General features: G+C 40.5%; 1 protein-coding gene across 1 annotated transcript; it reads right to left on the bottom strand.

The window, feature by feature from the left end:
- Positions 1-404: 404 nt before the first annotated feature.
- LOC145944787 (uncharacterized) lies at positions 405-21,183 on the bottom strand. Its single transcript, XM_083053339.1, has 3 exons — positions 20,986-21,183; positions 1,054-1,263; positions 405-692 (listed from the first exon to the last, which is right to left on the bottom strand). The coding sequence occupies exons 1-3, from the start codon at positions 21,181-21,183 to the stop codon at positions 405-407; spliced, it is 696 nt and encodes a 231-aa protein (XP_082909465.1).
- Between the last annotated feature and the right edge of the window lie 1,776 nt (positions 21,184-22,959).

Here is a 22,959-nt window from a genome sequence, read left to right as displayed (position 1 = left end):
GATTGTATCCAGGGAGAGATTATACAGTTTCTGAGAGTCGTGATATCCGATAGCGGGGGTCCGATGCGGGCCTGGTGCCATTCGTTGCTGGTACTAACAAGCTACACAAGCAGTGGAGAAGGATTTTATAAGCGTTTTATAGACAGAGATCTGCGCAAAACGGACAGAGTTTTCGTCCGAAATCTGCACGATCTCTCCCTGAATACAGTATAGTCGTGTGTACAAAGCGGAGGCGCCAAAAGACGCATGGCGGAACTTATTATTAACTACGCGGTATATGTATACAAACGGGGTTGCCGAAAGGCGCACGGCTTATTGACTAAACGGATGCAGAGGAACCGTCCCAGCGACTGAAACTCGGCCTAGCAACGAGTCGCCTGTTGCTCCGGATCGGTTTGGATTTCTTAGCGGTCAATGATATAGCCGAGGTAGCGGAGGTTCGTTCTGCAGAAATGACACTTCTCCAGGTTGAGGCAAAGCTTGGCGTTTTGTATGCGGCAAAAGACCTTGGCCAGGTGTTGTAGATTCTCTTCGATGACGATGTCGTCCAGATAGACCAACGGTTTAAGCTCTAGGTCTAGGATTGCATTCAAAAGGCGCAGGAATATGCCCAATCTGAACGGTATGACCCGGAACTGAGGCCTCGTCCCAGTACGATCGAATGCTGGTCGACTCTCGGGTGCTAGAGGAACCTGTCAATACCCGCTCTTGAGGTTCAGTGTGAATAGATATCATGACTCCTCGTAATTTTATCCCCAGGGTGGCGATGATGTGCAGTAGAAAGTACGCATTTTTTTCTAAGGCTGCATTCAATTTGCGGAAATTAATACAGAATCAATACGTCTTTCTTTTTGGCGAGTACGATGGCAAAGTTCCAGGTACTGGAGGATGCTTCAACCATTCCTTCGGCTTCTATTTTCCGGACCTCTTAGTCTATGATTGCCTGCATAGCGGGATAACGAGGGCGGTACCGTTGTTTAATCGGAGTCCTCAGTTTTTCAATCGAATCCGAGGTTCGGCCTGGTCTGTCGGTCCTTGCACGAATTTGGGTACCTCTGCTGCCAAGAATGCTAGTTGTTTAGGGCTTCTGTCGTAGTACCCCGAGTTAATGTCCGTCGTGACGGCTTTGGTAGGTATGGTGTCGCGGGTCCGAGAGATTGGAGGCAATATGATTTGCAGCTTGGTCCATAGATCCACGCCGATGAATACTGGGCTGTTGAGGTGCGGTAAGACGAAAATCCACTGTCGACGGAACTCCCTGCACTGTAATTCCAAGGTTGGATAGTAATTAGTTAATTAATTAAAAGTTAAATAAAAAAGTTAGAAAACTAAAACTTTTTATTTAGTTTAGTTACTTTAAAATGAGTTAATTTTTAACTTTTAATCTAGTTATTATTAAACTTAAATTTAATTTCTTTCTTAAGTTAAAAATTTTTTTCATCTCTGAATGTCATTATTTTTTCTATAAAGTCTTAAACATTGGACAATAATTAAATTTTTAATAACAATTAAATTTTAATAAAAGCATTCTTTTATGATGTATGTCATTCTTACATACATTCTTTTATTATGAAATAAATGAAGGTACTATTAGATTTTATTTTTTTCATAATTGTAATCACAAAGAAAAAATACATTCCTATATAAAAACCAAAATTTGTTATTTCGTTATTTGCTATTTTATATAAATTCTAAACAAATTGATAAATAAAATATTAAATTTAAAAATTCTAAAGTTATGACATTTTAATATAATATAAATATTAATGTTTTTAAAAATTAACTTTTAATTTAACTTAAGTTAATTTAATCTTAACTCAACTTTTAACTGTGAGTTAATTTTTTCTTCATAAAACTTTTAACGTAACTAAATTTATTTTATAAGCCATTAACTTTAACTTAACTTAGTTTTAAAAAATAATTAACTTACCCAATCCTGTATAATTCGAGCTTCGATGGTCTCGGCGATGGAAACCTGTGTCCCATTGGCCAAATGAGAAGCAGCCGGATCAGCTCACTTATTACGTCTCCTTGGCGGCTATGTAGCTGATAGTTTGGGTCTATATTTGCATATAATTATTCTAGTTGATCTCGGGCTCAGTATCCCCGGCGCGCTGCATCATGATCAAGATTTCGTTTGCATATTTTTGGAAGGCTTTCTTTGGTTGCTGCTGAAGTTTCTGAACGATTTGTCTCAATTGGCGCTTGTATCCGCGCTGGAGATATTGTAAAGAGCGCAGCAGAATTCAGACCAGCTGGTCGTGACAGTTGTAGTACCACGCAGGAGTTTGGGCAGTTCCAGGACCAGTTATATGCCGAGCCGTAATTCCTCTATCCGTTTCAAGAATATCAAAGGAGTTTTCTCGTCAAAGTGGCATCCTCACTTGCATTTTGGTTTATGACCTTTGCCGGAAGTCGGTAGAGTCAGGGCGTTCCTCGATGGGTGGCAATATCTTGCCTTTGTCGGGTACGATGAGATGCGTTTCAAAGAGTGCCAGGTGTGTGTTTTAAACGCACACATGACCATCTTGTCCTTATATAATTAGTTCACCCACACGGGCATCTACGTAGGTTTAAGCGAGCTGGAATCTCCACTGAGCAGTTCCCTGTCCGGGCGTCATGTAATGGTTTGCCTTTTCCGACGCCTTAGATCGGCTCGCCAATGCCAGGACTCGGGAGAAGAAAGAAATTCAAGCTCGCTTATCCTTTACAAAGAGGATTTTTATAATATTTAGCAAGTTATGCAATACAAAGCGGTTAATGTACAAGCGCATGCGACGATATTAAAAGGTTTCTCGCGCCAGACTTCGTTTAGGCGAAGGGCTGATCAGCCCATGAGGCTCTAGTATCGGTATCGTTACAATGTCTCATGTATGTACATACGTATCGTCATAAATATACTAATAATTTCAAAAATTATCGCATTCGCTTTTTATGATGATTAATTATTGAATTACTCATTGATATGAACAATAAAAAACAAAATAAAATTTATTTTAGATACGTGAATATTCAAAATATAATATGCAAGAATCATTTTCAAATGTTTAACAAGTTAACAACACGTTATTTTGAGATTCACAATCAACTGAAATTCTTTGTTCTAACAATCCGCGACAAGAACATTACTTATATATAATTAAAAACATTTTTGAAAAAATTCTTGCTTATGTTTCTTTTATAATAATTATATATTATAATTACGAAATACTGATAATATAAATATTAATGTTTAGACGACAGACAGTTTTTTCATGAATTTTTATGATTTTATGATTATGATTTTTATTCATAATTTATATATATGTGTTAAGGTGTTATACTACGAAAAATAAGCGACTTTCAAAGAGCCTAAAAATAAGCTTTCTATTCTCTTAAAATTAATAATTTATATTATATAAATAAATTTGTGAAATATAACACGTTCAACTACAACATGTTTAACATAAATTAAAACTCATTCTAAACATATCATTTATAAAGTATCCGAGAAGTTAATATAATAGTTTGTAATAATTTTTTATATATTTATAACCTAATTATTTATTATTTACTTGTTGTTTTGACGTTGTTGTTAACATACTTAATGTTTTGAGATATTTTTTGATTGTTTCTAATAATATTGTAAATATCTTAAATTTATCGTTAAATTGACGCTTGTATTATCTAGTTTTAGTATTTGTAAAAACATTAATTATATTCACATAATATTTTCATATACACACACACACATTATACATTATACATATATGCATTATACATTATACATTATACATATATACATTATATATACTATATATGTATATATATACTGGGTGTCTGACGTAAGGTGTCACACCGAAAATATAGAAGTAGATCTCGTTAAACTGAGTCGAAAAGTCCTATACCATTTTGCAAACAACCACGTAAAATTTCGAGATATTAATTAAAAAAGATCGACCAACGAGCGCGCGAATTACGTCGGGACGGCCCGCTAAGCGGTGTACCGTGCCGTATCGCTATAGGCAACGCGCGCCTAGCATGCGGCGGGCCGCCCCGACGTAATTCGCGCGCTCGTTGGTCGATCTTTTTTAATTAATATCTCGAAATTTTACGTGGTTGTTTGCAAAATGGTATAGGACTTTTCGACTCAGTTTAACGAGATCTACTTGTACATTTTCGGTGTGACACCTTACGTCAGACACCCAGTATATATATATATATATATATATATATATATATATATATATATATACAGGGTTTCAGGAGGAATGGTCAGCATTCTAGAACTGAATGCTGACCATCTGATCAGTACATGTTTCTGGTTGTAATTATTTTAAGCAAAAAAGTTTTTATAAATATGTGTCCTATTCCACACGGTTATAAAGATACAACGTGTTCAATCTTAAGAACTGAATGCTGACCATCTGATCAGTACATGTTTCTGGTTGTAATTATTTTAAGCAAAAAAGTTTTTATAAATATGTGTCCTATTCCACACGGTTATAAAGATACAACGTGTTCAATCTTAAGAACAAATATATTTATTAACTTTACCTTAAAAGTCTTAACCATTTTTGAGATATTTTTATTTTTTTATATACATTTTTTATTTTTTGTTTTAAATTTTTATGTTTATTATAATTTATGCAAGAAAATAACATTTGGAATTTTACCTTATTTTAAAGAAGATGTTCAAAATGCCTTTCTTCCGCGTCTATGTAATGTGTAATGTCTATAACATTGCAAATATTTCAAAAACGGCTCATTTGAGAACCCATGTTCATTAAAATTTTCTAACTTATTTAAAAAATTATATTTTAGTATGTTTCTTTCTCGTTTATTATTTGAGAAATTATTTTATATCCTCTCTAAAATAAAATTAATATTATTGAATAATACTGCCTAACTTTTTTTCTATTATTAGACAACACAAACACGCGCCACAGGCGCGCCATATTATTTTTAAATCAATTGCTAACTAACAATAAGAGGACAACTTTGCACCGTAGCTAGATAAATAGAAAACTTATATTTTATTATATTTATTATATTTTAATTTACATGTTCATTTTTTTGTTTAACAAATTCTACTATTGCATAATTACATGCAGATTGTGATATAAAAAACACTGCAAAAAGAAACAGTAAAATAAAAAATTGATGCAAAATTGTAAGCAAAAACAAACGATATATTGGAAAAGTTGTTGCAAAAAGCTGAGAATATAGCATGATTAAAAAGGTTGGAAAAGCTTATGCAAATGACACTATTGTTATGCAGAGTTAAATCCTGCAAAGAAACTAGAAATTGAAAAAAGTCACAAATATGCTATATAAAGCACTATATATATATATATATATATATATATATATATAGTGTTTAAAACTATATGCAGTGTGATAGGCTGATTGCCTATTTTTGCTACAGTTTGACAAAAATAGACAAAATAGACAAACTTTATTTTTTTATAAATTATAATTTATATAAGCGGGATATAAGCGAAAACTCTTCCGTGAAAGGACACATTTACGTCTCGATCTATAGCTCACTGTTAGTCCAGTTATCGCGTCTACATATTTTTTTCCTTTCCGCAAAATCGAGTGCATCGAGTGCAGTGCAGTTGATCATTTTGTGCGAGAAACAACAGCCGAAGCTGAACAACAGCCGAGCAAAGTAACCAAGGAACGACCAGATCAAGCCGGAAGAACTACCCTTCAATTTTATTTATCGCACACAATAAGTAGTAATTTGACTGAGCATTTCTAAATCTCATTTATTCTCTTTTATCGAATCTCCAACATAATTCTTGTATTTATCAATATAAAAAAGGGCATAAAAGTAGATATACTATGAGAGTTCTAACCCATGGGGCTCCGAGGGGGGTGCGGGGCGCGGGGGGTTCTCCGAGGCGAGGGGTATGACGTCACGCGGGGTGGGGGTATCTCGTAGGCGCGGGGGCTGACATCACGCGGGTGGAGGGGGATGTTTCGACAAAAGAGGGGGAGTTTTCTGAGTGCAATATTTGTAGATGGTATCTTTACGACTTTTTTATGAGGGTTCTTAGACATTTTCCCCAAAAAGGTATAGAACAAGCGCCGATGATTAACAATTTTGTACCCTCGTTAATATAATTTTATTATGGAAGCGCCGATGTCCGGCTGCTCGAACTTGTCAACGGAGCGTTCTAGAGTTCATTAAAACTATGTTTTTCATTTTATGGACATTTTATCATTAGGAAAGGAATGAAGATTTTAGGGCCGACGCTGCGACGAACATGTCTAAACGTGATTTAATAGGCCTCTACCTATTTGCGTTGACGTTCGGCAGCTTTGTACCCTCGCGGAAAATCTCCCATAAAAACGAGAGCGAAACATTTTTCTTAATATTTTTTAAGGACGAATGCAACGTATCGGCGCCAACGTTCGGCAGCTTGTGTCCTTACTCCTCTATCCATAAAACCGATATCTCGGGAAACTATCTTTTGAGATACGCCAAATGTTAGAAAAGGAGATAGAATTAGGTGAAATATATATAAGGAGGATGAGAGCGCGTCAAACCATAGTACGATTTGAAAGCGCATAGATGCAGCGGTGAAAAAAGTTTAGTGGTTACTTTCTTGTATTAGAAGTGTTAGTGGTATAATAGTGAATAAAAGAAATAATGGAAAACATCGAGCAGAACGAACGCGACCTGTTGGAGCGGTCCCGCCAAGTCACCACCTTGGGCGAATATTTTGAATGGGCGCTGCGCTGCGAGGAATTTATCAATTTGCTCGAAGAAAACAGCCGTAACAAGCGTCCGCGACTCTCGATTGGAAATAGACAATCTTTGGTGGCTAGAATCGCGCGACTCGAGGGTGCAAAGACTCGATTGCAGAGACAGTTTATACCCAGTGGTGGTAATTACAGTGGCGGTAATTACAGTGGCGATAATAACACGGGAAGACTCGTTTGGCGAGAGATCGATACCGCGTTCGAAAATCGGATACTGACAGGTGTGGTGATTAACGCAGACTATATCGAACCGCGACAATTTTTGAAAGACGCTAGTAGTGTAGTACTTGAGCAAGTGCAAGATGTTATAAAAATACACAACTGTGCAAAAGTAAATACCGTGTTCAACGGTGAGTTTGTGACAGGTGATAAGCGTGCCAACAAAAGCATTAACACGCGAAATTATGAACTCTTTCACACATCTGATTTACGCGAGTGGTATGAGCGGCATGTCATCGAATCCACTTTGGCGTCTCTCGAAGAGTTTCAAGAACGTGATAGCGGATGGGCATTGTCACGAATCCTTGATCTTACGGTCAACGTCAACAAGTGCAATCCTATGCGCGCGGGGTGTTATCTAAACTTACCGCAAGAAATTGTGACAAAGAGAGCGGTGGTGAACGTGCGATCAACGGACAATGCATGTTTCGCATGGTCAGTGGTGGCCGCTCTGCATCCAGTTGCAAAATATAGTGAGAGAACATCGTCATATCCACACTATACGACAGTGCTAAATTTACAAAACATTGAGTTTCCGATGACGTTAAACCAAATAAAAAAATTTGAACATATAAATAACATCTCAATCAACGTCTACGGCATTGAGAGGAAGAAGGAACTATCAATTCTTCCGATACAGCTCACTGATCGGAAGAGAGAAAAACATGTAAATATGCTGTATGTGGAGGAGGACGACAGCGTTGGGCATTTCGCGTATATAAAAAATCTATCCCGGCTTGTCAGCACGCAACTGAGCAAACACAATGGTCAAAAATATATCTGCGATCGGTATGTATATTTATTGCAAATTATATAATAATTGTAAATAAAATTATAAATAAAATTGTAATTTTTTTTTTCTTTCACAGATGCTTGCACTTCTTTAATTTGAGCGAAAAATTGGAGGCTCACATTGCGGACTGTCGAGAAATGAACGACTGCGCTATCCGATTACCAAGCGATAAAGACAAGTGGCTCGACTTCGACAACTACAACAGAAAGGAGCGACTTCCCTTCGTGGTGTACGCCGACTTGGAGTGTGTGCTGAAGAAGACGCCGGAACATGCGTCATACTCCCAACATCACGAGGTATTCAGCGTTGGGTATTACGTGCAATGTTCGTACGACAACTCGCTATCCGCGTATAATTCTCGCCGTAGTATCGATTGCGTTTCATGGTTCGCCGAAGAACTTAAAAATTTAGCGCATCGCGTAAAGGGTATTTTGTCTGATAATGTCCCCATGACAAAATTAACGCAAGATGAATGGGAAAAATTTCATAGCGCCACGCATTGTCATATATGCGAGAAACTGTTCGTACAAGACGATACACGCGTACGCGATCATTGTCATCTGACTGGGCGATACAGAGGTCCCGCGCACTCAAACTGTAATATAAATTACAAAGAATCTTATGTCATTCCTGTAGTTTTCCATAATCTATCCGGCTATGACGCACATTTCATCATAAAAGAAATAGCTACCGCGTATAAAGGACGCGTAGATGTGCTTCCAATAACAAAAGAAAAATACATTTCATTTACGAAGACTGTCAATAGTACCGACGACGACAAAGATTGGAAAACTTTCGTGAAATTACGATTCATCGATTCATACAAATTTCTCAGTGCTAGTCTTGACAAATTGGCATCCTTCCTAGATAAGGGTAAGTTAAAAATTTTGCGTTCCAATTTTTCCGCATTATCCGCTAACAATTTTGAATTATTAACGCGAAAAGGTGTCTTTCCGTATGAGTACATTGACTGCGTGGACAAGCTGCAGGACACGCGTTTACCACCACGCGAATCGTTTTACAGTTCTTTAACCGGTGACACTGTATCCGAGAGCGACTACGCACACGCCGTCAACGTGTGGCAGCAGTTCTCCATTCAAACCTTGGGTGAATACAGCGATCTGTACTTAAAAACTGATGTCTTGTTGTTGGCAGATATATTTGAAAACTTTCGCGACACTTGCATCGCGAGTTATGGACTCGATCCTGCGTATTATTATACTCTTCCTGGGTATACATGGGACGCGATGCTAAAACATACACGCGTAAATTTCGAACTGCTTACCGATATCGATATGCTCGAAGTAGATTTAGAGTATCCACAACATCTTCACGACACGCACGGTGACCTACCATTTTGCCCGACGCGCGACAAGCCGCCCGGCAAGCGGAAAGATAAGCTTCTCGCAACGCTATATGACAAGAAGCGTTATGTCATACACTACCGCAACCTGCAACAGTGCACGCGTCACGGTCTTTGTATCGTAAATATACATCGCGTATTACAATTTACTCAATCCGCATGGCTCCGCGATTACATTGAACTAAATACAAAATTTAGAAAACAAGCGAAAAATGATTTTGAGAAAAATTTGTACAAATTGATGAATAATGCAGTATTTGGCAAAACGATGGAAAACGTTCGAAATCATGTAGATGTAAAATTATTGACAAAGTGGGACGGACGATACGGTGCAGAGGCGATGATTGCTAAACCAAATTTTCACAGTAGAAGCATCTTTTCGGAAAATTTAATTGCCGTAGAATTACGTAAACTCGAAGTAAAATTTAACAAACCAATCTATGTTGGTATGTGTATACTCGACATATCGAAAGTGTGTCTGTACGAATTTCACTACGAGTACATGTCACCGCTCTATCGTGAAAGATGCCGAATAATGTACACTGACACCGACAGTTTAATATACCATATTAAATGCGAAGACGTGTATGAAAATATGAAACGCGATATCGCTAGATTCGATACGAGCGATTATCCAATTGACAACGCGTACGGTATAGCGCATGCAAACAAAAAGGTGCCAGGCTTGATGAAAGACGAGAATAACGGCGCGATAATGACCGAATTCGTCGGGCTCAGAGCAAAAATGTACGCTTTGCGAGTGGATGGCAAAAAGGACACTAAAAAAGCAAAAAGTGTCAAAAGTAACGTTGTTGCGAGAACGATAACATTCGACGATTATACGCGGTGTTTGAATGACGAGATTGAAATGACACGTCAGCAGTCATGTATAAGATCGAAATTGCATGAAGTGTATACCATCTGCGAGACAAAAATTGCTCTAAGTCCGTACGACGATAAGCGGTATATCATACCTGATTCGACCGACACATTACCATGGGGACATTACTAGATACCCTTATAAAATATAATGTAATATAATGTTATGTAACATATGTGTATGTATTTCATATATTGGAACGGAAAGGATGTATTAATAAAGATTTTGTATTTCACATATTTCATGTATATTGTAATATTTCAAATTCTTTTATATGTTGTACACATTATATATTTTTTAATTTTTGAGTAATTAATAAATACAATTTGTATGAATTAAATTGCATTGTCCTTATGTATCCAAGAGTTGTGCGAATTGTCAAATCCCAGCCATTTTACGTAAACCTCGTCACCCCTCCTGCGCAGTACTTTCTCCACGAGATATACGTCCGGATAATTCGCGCTATGCAACTCGTGCTCATAAAACGCTCCAGCGACAGATGTTTTGCGATAGTCCTCGAGTAGATAGGTTACGGGATTAGTACGCTGCACTTTAACAATTTTAAATACTTCGGTTGTCCAATTTGGTGTGTAACCCTTCTCAAAAAGTTTCTTGTACTTGCTAACACGTACCGGGTCACCTACTTTGAACTTTGCCGGAGCAGCAATCTTTATGTTACTATATACTGTTTTTAAAAGTTTATCAGCGATCGCGGGGGTGACGTCGGCGGGTCGCATGCCGATCGTTCGATGCTTGCGCGCGTTGTAATCCGATACGAGTTTCGCCAACGCGTCGATCCACTTGTAAGTTCCGTTCAGCGTAAACATCTTCCACATGTCGTTCTTCAACGTGCGATTGAATCGCTCCACAACCGATGCCTTCAATACCGAATATGTAGAATAGTGATTGATGTTATGTTTCCGTATAAGCCGTTGCACGTCGGCGTTATAAAATTCTTACCCATATCGGTTTGCATGTTTCTCGGGCATCTCTTGCTATCTCGAATTATCTCGGCGATAGCGTCAGCCGTCTCGCTTCCACCTTTACTCTTGAGTGGTATGGCCCACGCGTACTTGCTCAACACATCGATGACGGTGAGTATGTAGTGGTAACCTCTGTTGAAACGAGAGTACGGACGCATCTCGACGATGTCAGCTTGCCACAGGTCATCGTATCCCCGCACTATGACGTGTCTTCGGGGAAAATTTTTCCTTGCCGGCGCGTGCAGTTCGTTCACCAACTGCCGTTTCTCCAAACTATGTTGTTTCATCGCTTCGTCGGTTTTTCTCGATCGCCGTTTGTCGCTCGTTTTATGATTCATTTTCGTTTGTCGTTCTTCAATAGCCGTTCCTGACCCGTTCTTGAGCCGTTCGTAGCCGTTCGTAGCCGTTCCTGACCCGTTCTTGAGCCGTTCCTGACCCGTTCGTAGCCGTTCCTGACCCGTTCTTGAGCCGTTCCTGACCCGTTCGTAGCCGTTCCTGACCCGTTCGTAGCCGTTCCTGACCCGTTCTTGAGCCGTTCCTGACCCGTTCGTAGCCGTTCCTGACCCGTTCGTAGCCGTTCCTGAGCCGTTCTTGAGCCGTTCTTGAGCCGTTCTTGTGTTGTTTACTTCCGTTCTTGACCCATTCGAAAATCGTTCTTGATTCGTTCGCTGCCTTGTTCACAGTCGTTTCTAATCCGTTCGTAGCCTCTCCTGACCCGTTCGCAGCCGTTACTGACCCGTTCGCAGCCCTGTTTGAGTTGTTTGTAGCCTTGCATGTAGCCTTTAAAGACTTGTTCGTAGCCTCGTTCGCAGCCCTGCTTGAGTTGTTGGTAGCCTCGTTCGCTGTTGCTAGGCCGTTCATAGCCTCGTTCGCAGCTGTTGCTAGGCCGTTCACTACCATTCATTGTAGTTAGATAGTAGTTCGATAATCCTTCGTAGCTGTTCGATAATTGTTCGTAGCCGTTCGATAACCCTTCGTAGATGTTCGATAACCGTTCGATAGCCGCTCCTAACCCGTTCACTGCTGCTCATTCAGGTTGATAGCCGTTTCTGAGTTAGCGTTAGCCGCGCGTTGAAGTTCGTTTATCACAATCTGTATTGCCCGCACATCCTTCTCGAACGAAGTCAGCTTCTCATCTGATTCTTTCTGTTGATTCATCAATCTTTTAACGCAGGATTCCACATACAGTTTGTTGACGGCATCGGTGTCAGCCTCAGGTTGCGCTACACGACGAATCTTCCTCGACCTTGCGTCATAGTCCGTAACGACGCGACACAGAGCGTTTTCGTGCACATAACTTTTCACCAATCTATCCCAAGAACCGCTTGTGCCGGTTGCATCATTTCTTGGTTCGAATAATCCAAATTTGTTGATAGGCATTTTTTTTTCCCCCGATACGAGTGACGCTGATCGACTGATTAGATTTGTCGAGACACCATTCAATTTATAATAATGCCTGCTTCGCGAAGTTCCTCGATGATCGACAGGATCTCATTGTCGTGAGCGTTGTGGCCAGCTCGGCGCGAAGCGTCCAGCAATCGTACCCGATCCACTAGCTCGTTGGGGTCATCCCAGTGTATGTAATCGATCTTATTGTCGGTTAGCGCCATCGCGTGAGGCATGAATACTCCCTTTCCAGATTTTTTCTTTTCAATCGATATCAATGGTGCGATTATATATTTGTACTTGTATCCCCTGTTGCTTCGTAATTGGCCTTGTGTGTCATAATTGCGTTTATGCGCGTTCGTCGCCAATAATATGCTCTTGTATTTACGCACATCATCCTCCGTGTAAATGTCATCATCGGGAATTCTCTTGAAGATCAATTCGTATAATCCTGGTGTACCAATGTACCTCACTTTGTCTATAATTATAGAGTCATATTTGTCAATGTCGAATCGTTTGTTACCGAGACGCATTTCATCCTTGTCGAAATAGACACCGTACACGTGATCGATTTTCCTTTCTTTGTCGCCACCGAGGAGAGTGCTCATGTACTCTTGTCCCAGTGGTCCCAAGTGCTTTCGCAACATTTTTTGACCTTCCAGCGTTTGTAATGTGTTTCGAACAAACGATGTTTCGAGCGTGCTGCCCGAGGTTTCGAAAACATTTTCGTTTGCGAGTGTTTCAGGTATAGGTATAGGTTGTACGATTCTCGTTGTCGCGAACGGTGTAGAGGTTATCATCGGTTCATCCAGTAAAGCATCCGATGTACGCTGTGTCGATGAGCGATTTGGGTTTGACCGTTTCCTCTTTTTCGGTGTCGCATCATCCTTCTCCTCTTCCTCTTCCTCTTCCTCCTCTTCCTCCTTGTACCGCTTGATAGGTAAAATTTTAATCTTTGCGGTACTTTCCGGCTCGTTTTTCACCGCGATCGAGTTGTCGACAATCTTTTGTAGCGGCTCAATAATAGGTCTAAAATGGGTCTTGATCGCGATATCGTCATCGATCTTACCGGTCTTCAAAGCGCGATGTTTCTTGCGGATTGATTCACTAGTTTTCGCAATCTCCTTCGCTATCTTTTCACGCTCGCGAATATTATCGTTCTCAGCCATGTCGGTAGAGTGTCGAACGCTCGTGTTTCACCTCTCTCGACAGAACATCGGCAACGACTAATTGTTTTGCGGTATCGCGAACACGTTAAATCCGTTTCTGTATCGGCCGTTCGTAAGCGAGCTATCCTTATCTATCACTAGAAATCCATACTTTTGCTGCCAACAAGTACGACATAATTCACTGAAATCCTCGTATGACATGTCAGTATTCACGTGATCATTGTACATATGTTTCAAGTTGGTACCATCCTGTTTAAACAAGATTAGCAGGTTTGCGTTGTCGCGTATAAGATGTTTCGGTATTCTTGCGTATGTTTGACAGAGATAGAAGCAGTCGACGTTCGAGTGGCGTCCCATTGAAAAGTATTCTCTTATCGTATTTTGTTTGTCGCACGCCACGTCATCGAAAACGAAAATCGAATTTGGACATGCTTCGCTCGGTGGAATGACGTCACTGTTATTGGAGAATGTAAAATAGCCGATTTCATCGATCGACGTCAACAAATTCTCCAGATACTGATATTTTGGCTGTTGCAGTGACTTTGAGTACACGTACACGTTTTCAAAGCGGACGCGGGCTTTCTATCAAACTAATCAACACGTTAGTTTTACCGCAATTCGAGGGGCCGCAAACGATCGCGCGTATAGTAGTCGGCAGTATCGTACCGTGTCTACGCATCTCCGCGTTGTCCCCCATCGATCGTAATCTGGCGTCGTAATTCGTCACGCGTATCGCGAAAGGTTGTCGCACGAATCTCATTTTCCCACTCCCCGATTGAATCGAACGCTTGCCTATTTATAGCTGCGCGGAACCACGAATCGCTCAGTAACGAAAAAATGTTTGTTCTGCTAACAAGTGCTTCCGATATTCACGGTTTAAGCGCCGAACAGCTGCAATTTGTGCCAAAAGCAGTTTTACTGCAATGTGAAAATCACATCCACTACGTGTGGGACAAGCTTCCGGAACATATAAAGGCTGATTTGGAGGTTCAGGCCTGTCGCCGCTGTTTCGAACATTACAATCGACCGTGGCAGCAAACGCACATCGACGGTCCAGCGCCGATGATAAAGGATTGCAGCGAATGTCAGCGAAAAAAATAGGTAGAGGCCTATTAAATCAGGCGATAAACGCACTTCCGATCGAATTCCATATCCCCGGCTATCAGTTTTGCGGTCCGGGCACGCGACTACAAAAGCGATTAGCCAGAGGCGATCGAGGTATCAACCCATTGGACGCAGCGTGCCGTGAACACGATATAGCGTACTCTCAAAGCAACGATCTCATCGAGAGACACGCGGCAGATAGGATACTCGCCAAGGAAGCGCAAACTCGCATCGTTGCGAGAGATTCGACTCTCGGTGAGAGAGCCGCCGCCACAGCTGTCTGGGCAGCGATGAAAGCCAAGACGAAGTTCGGTATGGGCCTGAAGACGACAAAGACGAAGACGAAGAAAAAGATGGCGAAGAAGCGAATACTTCCGGTAGCGAAACGTGGGGGTGTATTGCCGATTCTACCAATGTTGGGCGCGCTCGGATCTCTGGTCGGTGGAGCGGCTGGTGTAGCAAAGATGGTGAACGACGGAAAAGCCGCACAACGTCAGTTGCAAGAGATGCTACGTCACAATCGCGCCATGGAAGGTCACGGATTGTATCTCGCTCCATACAAACACGGACGAGGAGTTTCAACGAGAAAAAAGGGGAAAAAAAACGTCAAAGAGACGCTAAAAATGCCACAGGGTGTAACTACCAACATACAATTGCTACAACTGGCAAAACGTATGCACATTCCGTATTTTAGAGGTGTTTTCATGCGTGATTCATTACCGATCGGTGGTATATATCGAAACGAGAGCGGCATCGTAAATTTGGATAACGCTAAAGGATCGGGTACTCATTGGGTAGCGTATGCAAAGAGGGGGGATCGCGCTATATATTTTGACAGTTTCGGCAATCTTCGACCGCCGAATGAATTGGTGCGATATTTAAATGTGACAAAGATACAATACAATTACAAACCTGTTCAAACTTACAATCAAAGCATCTGTGGACAATTGTGCTTACAGTTTCTCCGAGCGGTCGATGCATGTGAATTTAAAGACTGACATTGCGCTATTTAACTCAGTATTCGTTAAACAGTTTTGCCGATATGTCTATGACATTCACACTGACCGGGAAGAGTAGTGTTCTCGCGGCAAACTACTTTCCCGCCGTAGATTTGAGCGACGATGAATACGAGCTAGGTCTAGCGGATTTTGAGACTTATCACACGATATCGAACGTGAATTCCTCGAATAATAAATTTTACTTTGGCAAAGATGACGCGGAAATTACGATTCCCGAGGGATCGTACGAGCTGCAAGCGATACATGAGTTTTTGAAACATGCAATTTTACGAAAACGTCCGCGACACGCTGTTCATGACGATGATAAAAAACACGCTGACACCACGCATATTCGGACGAATGAAGACGGTGACTTTGAAGATGGAGAATATCCGATAGTGCTCCGCGCTAATTATAATACGATGAGGAGCGAGATCAAATGCGCCTACAGAATGAATTTTAGCAAGCCTAACAACATTGGATCGCTGCTGGGATTCTCGAACCGTATACTGCAGCCGCGAAAATAGTATAAGTCGGACATGCCGATTAATATTATGAACGTGAACATTATCCGCGTAGAATGTAATGTGACCGCGGGCGCGTACAGCAACGGCAAACTCGTTCATACGATACATGAATTTTCACCGAGGGTACCACCAAGATATAAGATATCGGAAACACCGGCGCACATCATTTACCTGCCGATCATCGTGCGGAGCATTACGGATTTAACGTTACGCGTTGTCGACCAGGACAGACGATTGCTCGATTTTCGAGGAGACGAGATCACCATTAGATTGCACGTACGACGACGACAGCGATAACGTACGTGTGCGGCGTATGAGATGCTCGTGTTGAACGGATCGAAAGATACGAGAGATAACACAAACTTTACGGAGCCAGCGACAACAACAACGTCGACATTCACTAATATCCAATCATCCGGTTGCAGTAAGAAAAAGAAACTGAACGCATCAAACGTTGCGTTTTTACAATCTTTGGGATTCGCAGTGCGAAACATCTGAACAATGACCGACATCCTCAACACTGGAGACGAGCCAATCTTCGACGATCGCATCGTCAAGATCGAGACTCACACGTACAACCCGTTCGCTAACACAACATTCGGACACAGTGATGAGATAAGAATACCCATACAACAACTGGATCTGTATACGTTGCCGTATGAAAGTTTCCTATACATCGAGGGAGAACTAAAGATAAATAAACCAGCCGAAGGATCTGCTGTGATACTGGGAAATAATTGTGTCGCATTCATGTTCGATGAGATTCGATACGAACTCGATGGCGTGGAGATTGATCGCAATAGAAACGTGGGAATAACAAGTTTGCTCAAAAACTATGTAACGATATCATCCGATAGAAGCGTGATTATGAGAAACGCCGGCTGGACTGATCCGACTACTGCGAATGGAAACTTCAATTTTTGCGTACCGCTCTACATGTTATTAGGATTTTGCGAGGATTACAGACGAGTGGTGATGAACGCTCGTCATGAGTTAATCTTAATACGATCGCGCAACGACAACAATTGTCTGATTGGAGATTCGACGCTGGAGCCTGTGGTCAACATATTCAAGATACAATGGCGAATGCCGCATGTGTTGTTGAGCGAGATTAAGAAGCTGTCGATGCTGCGCGCTCTGGAAAGCGGACATTACCTCAGCATGGGTTTTCGTTCGTGGGATCTGTATGAGTATCCGCTATTGCAGCGTACAACCAAGCATTCATGGGCCATTAAGACAGCGACTCAGCTGGAGAAGCCACGATATGTTATCTTCGCTCTGCAGACAGATCGGAAAAACATCATGTCTGAGGATATGAGTCGATTCGACGATTGCAAGATGACCAATGTGAAACTCTATCTGAACTCGGAATGTTATCCGTACGACGATATGAATCTGGATTTCGATAAAAACAGATGGTCGATTCTGTACAATACGTATGTGCGTTTCTGCAAGAACTATTATGGATACGAGTATCTCGAGCCGAGTCTCACCGTCTCAATGTTTCTACGTAACGGTCCGTTCGTGATCATCGATTGTTCTCGACAAAACGAATCGGTCAAGAGCGCAACCGTGGATGTGAGATTGGAATTCGAGTGTAAGGAGAATGTGCCGATGAATACCACTGCGTACTGTCTCATCATACATGATCACGTGATCCAGTACAACCCGTTGACCAACGTTGTGCGCAAAATCACCTAAACACACCAACAATTTAGAGAGAGGGGGAAGTACAGCAGAATATAAATCAAAGTGTTATGAGATAGTTGCCATTCTTCTTTTTAACTGATACATCGAAGAGAGAGATCTCGTCATGTCCGTACCAACGTTTGTGGATCTACAGGGGTTTATCCTCAATAAACAATTCATTGTAAAGGAAGCGGCAATCCTGAGAAGAGGATTTATTTTGTCACATTATTTTTTCGCATGTCCTGTACCATGGGGTGTGCTCATAAAATCTGAGAGACACCAAGCCTCATGGTTGACTCGAAATCATCATGGATTACAATGGATAGATGGAAACGTTCCATACAGCATGGCTCAGCGTTTGATTACAACAGCTATCGTTGGTGGACCACATGAAGAAGAAGAAGAATCCATTCTCGTATATGTAAAAGGACTTGAAAAGCGAGAATGGTTAGCCGATATATTGGATGAAGCGGGAAACGGTTTCATTATTGAGACCTTGGATGCTGATTACGACGATATCGAGTCTCTAAATAATCTAGATGTTAAAAACACTATGCGATGTGGAAAACATGTTAAGAATTGCGCATTACAAAATGTATTCAAAATATTTAACTGGTGGTCGCAACGCCAGAAAGAATTGCAAGATTTGGAAAAATAAAATATTTAAACATTAATGTGTTTTATCTCTTATTCCCCTTCCCCAATCCTTTTCTCATGAATCGTTTCTAAGAATTCTTTTTATCCGAGCGCCGTTTCCCCTTCTCCTAAATTTCATAGCGCCAATAGTATTCTAGAATCTCCCACCACATTTACCCCACTACTTTTAAAAATAAGCGTCATGTACAACACTCGATTAATTTCTTTATACGATCAGTGTAGCGTTAACCGTTCGTGCTGGTGGTTTCACTTTTAAAATCTGGAAATATGTACTACGCTGAAAGAAGCAGCGGCTCCGGCAGATATGCGAATAATTACATACCGAATTGTAATGAAACTCCATCGTTTGAGAACAAATGCGACAAGTAAGTTTAACTTTTTCTATTTTTCTATTTTTATGTCTTTATATTTTTACAAATTGTATTATTTTTCAAACTAATTTCATTTTTACAGCATTTCGTTGGAGCCTCGTGCGGTTCGTATACTAGGTAGACGATATGCATTGACAGCTACGGAATTTAAATTCCTCGAAATTGGTATCAAAGTGGATCCACCGAGTTACGTGGAAATCGCCATAGGAGATCATCGAGGAAAGGAACTGATATTATCTCTCGAAGCGTGGAAAGGACTCTACGAGCAACGTCACAATATTCAGAATCTGCTTCGAAATGATTCTAAAGATGCCTACAGTTTTATAAGCGTTGGACCGTTAACAGTGCGAGTTCGTACGATTAACGACGCCAAGTTAATAAGTCTTGAATCTTCAAATGTATGCATGATGATGATCGAATCGACATTACACCGTATGTTCGATCTCGATCCATGCATTGATGTAACTTTTGACCGATTGGTTAAAATTACCAATACAGTCGATATCAAGTTTACGCAATTTTCAAATATCGCGTCCAATGTAACGAATCCTAAAGAAGTATCAAATGTAATACGCGCTAGCGACGCCTTCAACAAGCATCAGCTCATCGATTGCGAGCTGGCAGCTTTAGTTTTTAGTCCATAATATGTAAGAAAAAAAATATTTAAAAGAAGAATAAAGAGTTTTTAAGTCTAAATTATGATGTAATTTCTTTGCATGCATTTCCATTCTCCATCTTTCTCCCACCCGTAAGCAGTCTCAGCTCTCATACGTAGCTCGTTGTACGGTCCTTGCGGGGATGACGTCATGCGGTGAAGGGGGAACGTGACGCTAGAGACTGAGAGGCTAGGGATCGCGAGACTAGGGACTGAGAGGCTAGGGATCGCGAGGCTAGGGACCGAGAGGCTAGGGACTGCGAGAGAGGTAGCGCTTAGGAGAGAAAGAGAGAGCGCGAGGTGAACGCGAGAGAAAGAGAGGGTGTGAGGCGAACGTGAAGGAGAGAGATGTTGCGGCGAGGAGAGAGAGAGAGAGAGAGAGAGAGAGAGAGAGAGAGAGAGAGAGAGAGAGAGAGAGAGAGAGAGAGAGAGAGAGAGAGAGAGAGAGAGAGAGAGAGAGAGAGAGAGAGAGAGAGAGAGAGAGAGAGAGAGAGAGAGAGAGAGAGAGAGAGAGAGAGAGAGAGAGAGAGAGAGAGAGAGAGAGAGAGAGAGAGAGAGAGAGAGAGAGAGAGAGAGAGAGAGAGAGAGAAAGAGTGATGACGCGAGGTTAGGGACTGCTAGAGAGATAGCGCTTAGGAGAGAAAGAGAGAGCGCGAGGTGAACGCGAGAGACAGAGATAGCGAGAGGCGCATGCGAGAGATGACGCAGTGAAGGAAAAGAAGAGGAATTTTTAAAATGAATATATTAATTTAATATTAATTATTTTTAATTATGAATAAATGTGTATTATACATTTGTGTGTGTGTGTGTGTGTTTAAAAGAATATAAATGGATATAAATGTATATAAATGTATATAAATGTGAATATATAAATGTGAATATAAAATGGATATAAAATTTTTAAAAATATATATAAATGAATATAAAGATAAGAATATAAAGATGAAAATATAAAGATGAAAATATAAATGAATATCATAATATATAAAAATTGTCGGTGGTGGAGGTGGCTATGGTAAAGCCGACGATTGTGGATGCGAGGCGGTGAGGCGGCCGAATGCTAGGTGCTGTGAGAAGCGGTGGCGACGGCTGGGCGGGGACTCCTGCATAACAGAAAATTTTTATTAATTATTTTAATAATTTATAATTTATTTTAGAATATATTTAAAAAAATAAGAAACTGATACTTACAATGCGTACACACCGGGCACATGTTCCGGCTAAATATCATACATAGCGGGGCACGACAATCGCTGCACAATTCTTGTTCTATTATGTTAAACATTCTCGTATAATGTTGTCGTACAACACAAATGTTTGGAAATAGTTCCACATTTCTTATAAAGCAGCTAGTGCACAGTTTAATATTATCCCAAGGTACATAAAACAAATTTAAAACGCACATTTTCAACGATGCATTTATAGTAAGCATCTCAACCGGTGCCACAAATTGTATAGTTGTTTCGGCAAAGTCTTCACAATCATCACTATTATAATCAGAGTCTTCAAGAGGTTCTATCACTTCTTCATCATCAGATTCATTTATCACATTTACAATTCTATTATTAATTTCTTCGACTATCATTACTTCCTCGTCATTATCACTATCCTCAATCATAATAATATCTTCATCCATTTCTTTTACTCTGATCTGTGCTATACGAATGCTAAAGACTTTTAGACGCGGAGACAGACTCTCTCTCCATAAGCTTCAACCCCCATCCCTCTCAAAATTATCGCAATTCTTCCTTAAAAAGATATTTAGGAAGATGTTTCGCTCTCGTTTACGACCGATTTTCTGCGAGGGTACAAAGCAGCCGAACGTTGGCGCCGATACGTTGCATTATTCCTTAAAAATATTAAGAAAAAATGTTTCGCTCTCGTTTTTATGGGAGATTTTCCGCGAGGATACAAAGCTGCCGAACGTCAACGCAAATAGGTAGAGGCCTATTAAATCACGTTTAGACATGTTCGTCGCAGTGTCGGCCCTAAAATCTTCATTCCTTTCCTAATGATAAAATGTCCATAAAATGAAAAACATAGTTTTAATGAACTCTAGAACGCTCCGTTGACAAGTTCGAGCAGCCGGACATCGGCGCTTCCATAATAAAATTATATTAACGAGGGTACAAAATTGTTAATCATCGGCGCTTGTTCTATACCTTTTTGGGGAAAATGTCTAAGAACCCTCATAAAAAAGTCGTAAAGATACCATCTACAAATATTGCACTCAGAAAACTCCCCCTCTTTTGTCGAAACATCCCCTTCCACCCGCGTGACGTCAGCCCCCGCGCCTACGAGATACCCCCACCCCGCGTGACGTCATACCCCTCGCCTCGGAGAACCCCCCGCGCCCCGCACCCCCCTCGGAGCCCCATGGGTTAGAACTCTCATAGTATATCTACTCATAAAAGAGAGAACCAAAAAGCGGGAATTTTTCCGCAGAACGACACATTTATGTCCCGCTCGATCTATTTAGCTACTCACTGTTAATCTAGTTATCGCGCTTACATATTCTTTTCACTCCTTTCGCCAATCTTCGAATGCATCGAGTAAAGTGCAGTGATCGTTTTATGCAACAATAGCCGAGCGGAATTTTAACCAAATAGAAACAACCAGATCAAGCCAAAGCTGCTCTCCAATTTTATTCACCAATATTTTTTCATAACTCTGTTAAGTTAACACCCCCACCATAAAAAATTAAAATAACATATATGCACGTAATTAAATCAGCACCCTCACTTATTACTATTAAAATTACATATAGAATTAAAATTTTAAAAATTGAATGCTAGAATTATGTGCTTTTTATGTGCTTTTAGATGCATTTAATTAAATTAGCCTATTTATAATAATTGCGAAGATACGCGCCAAAAATGTCGATATATACATATATTGTCAATACAAGAATGAAGTGTCAGTTAAAATACAAATAGCAAATTAGTTTTTGTCTTAAAATGTTTCCCGATTTATGTGCTTTCGAAATATGTTTAATGAGATTTTCGTGTTCATCCCCTTTGGTCGACAAATCGTCTCCAATAACATGAGCATCACCATACTTACAAGAGTAAACTTCTAGTTAAATTACTACTTATTGTGTGGGATGAAAAAAACCTCTGTTAAGTTTTCCCTCTCCCTTACTCTCCCTCTCTCTCCGAAACTACATACACATAAATACATAAGCATACGTACGTATGAAATGATTGCAACCAAGAATAAATAAATGAAAATAGTAAAATAAGGAAAGGATAAAATCCAAGAACTAATTAATCTATCATAATCAAAACTCTCTCTCTCTCTCTCTCTCTCTCTCTCTCTCTCTCTCTCTCTCTCTCTCTCTCTCTCCAACGTTGGTTTTAATTGTTCATTTCCCTGAGTGGACAATTTGAAAAAATGGAGTTCGCAGGTCGAA

Source organism: Prenolepis imparis, unplaced genomic scaffold (assembly GCF_030444845.1).
Source record: "Prenolepis imparis isolate NDT839.2.m4 unplaced genomic scaffold, iyPreImpa1.0 SCAF_13, whole genome shotgun sequence".
NCBI classification, from domain to species: Eukaryota; Metazoa; Arthropoda; class Insecta; order Hymenoptera; family Formicidae; genus Prenolepis; species Prenolepis imparis.
Note: the sequence above shows the minus strand (reverse complement) of the source record. Positions and strands in the feature narration are given on the sequence as shown.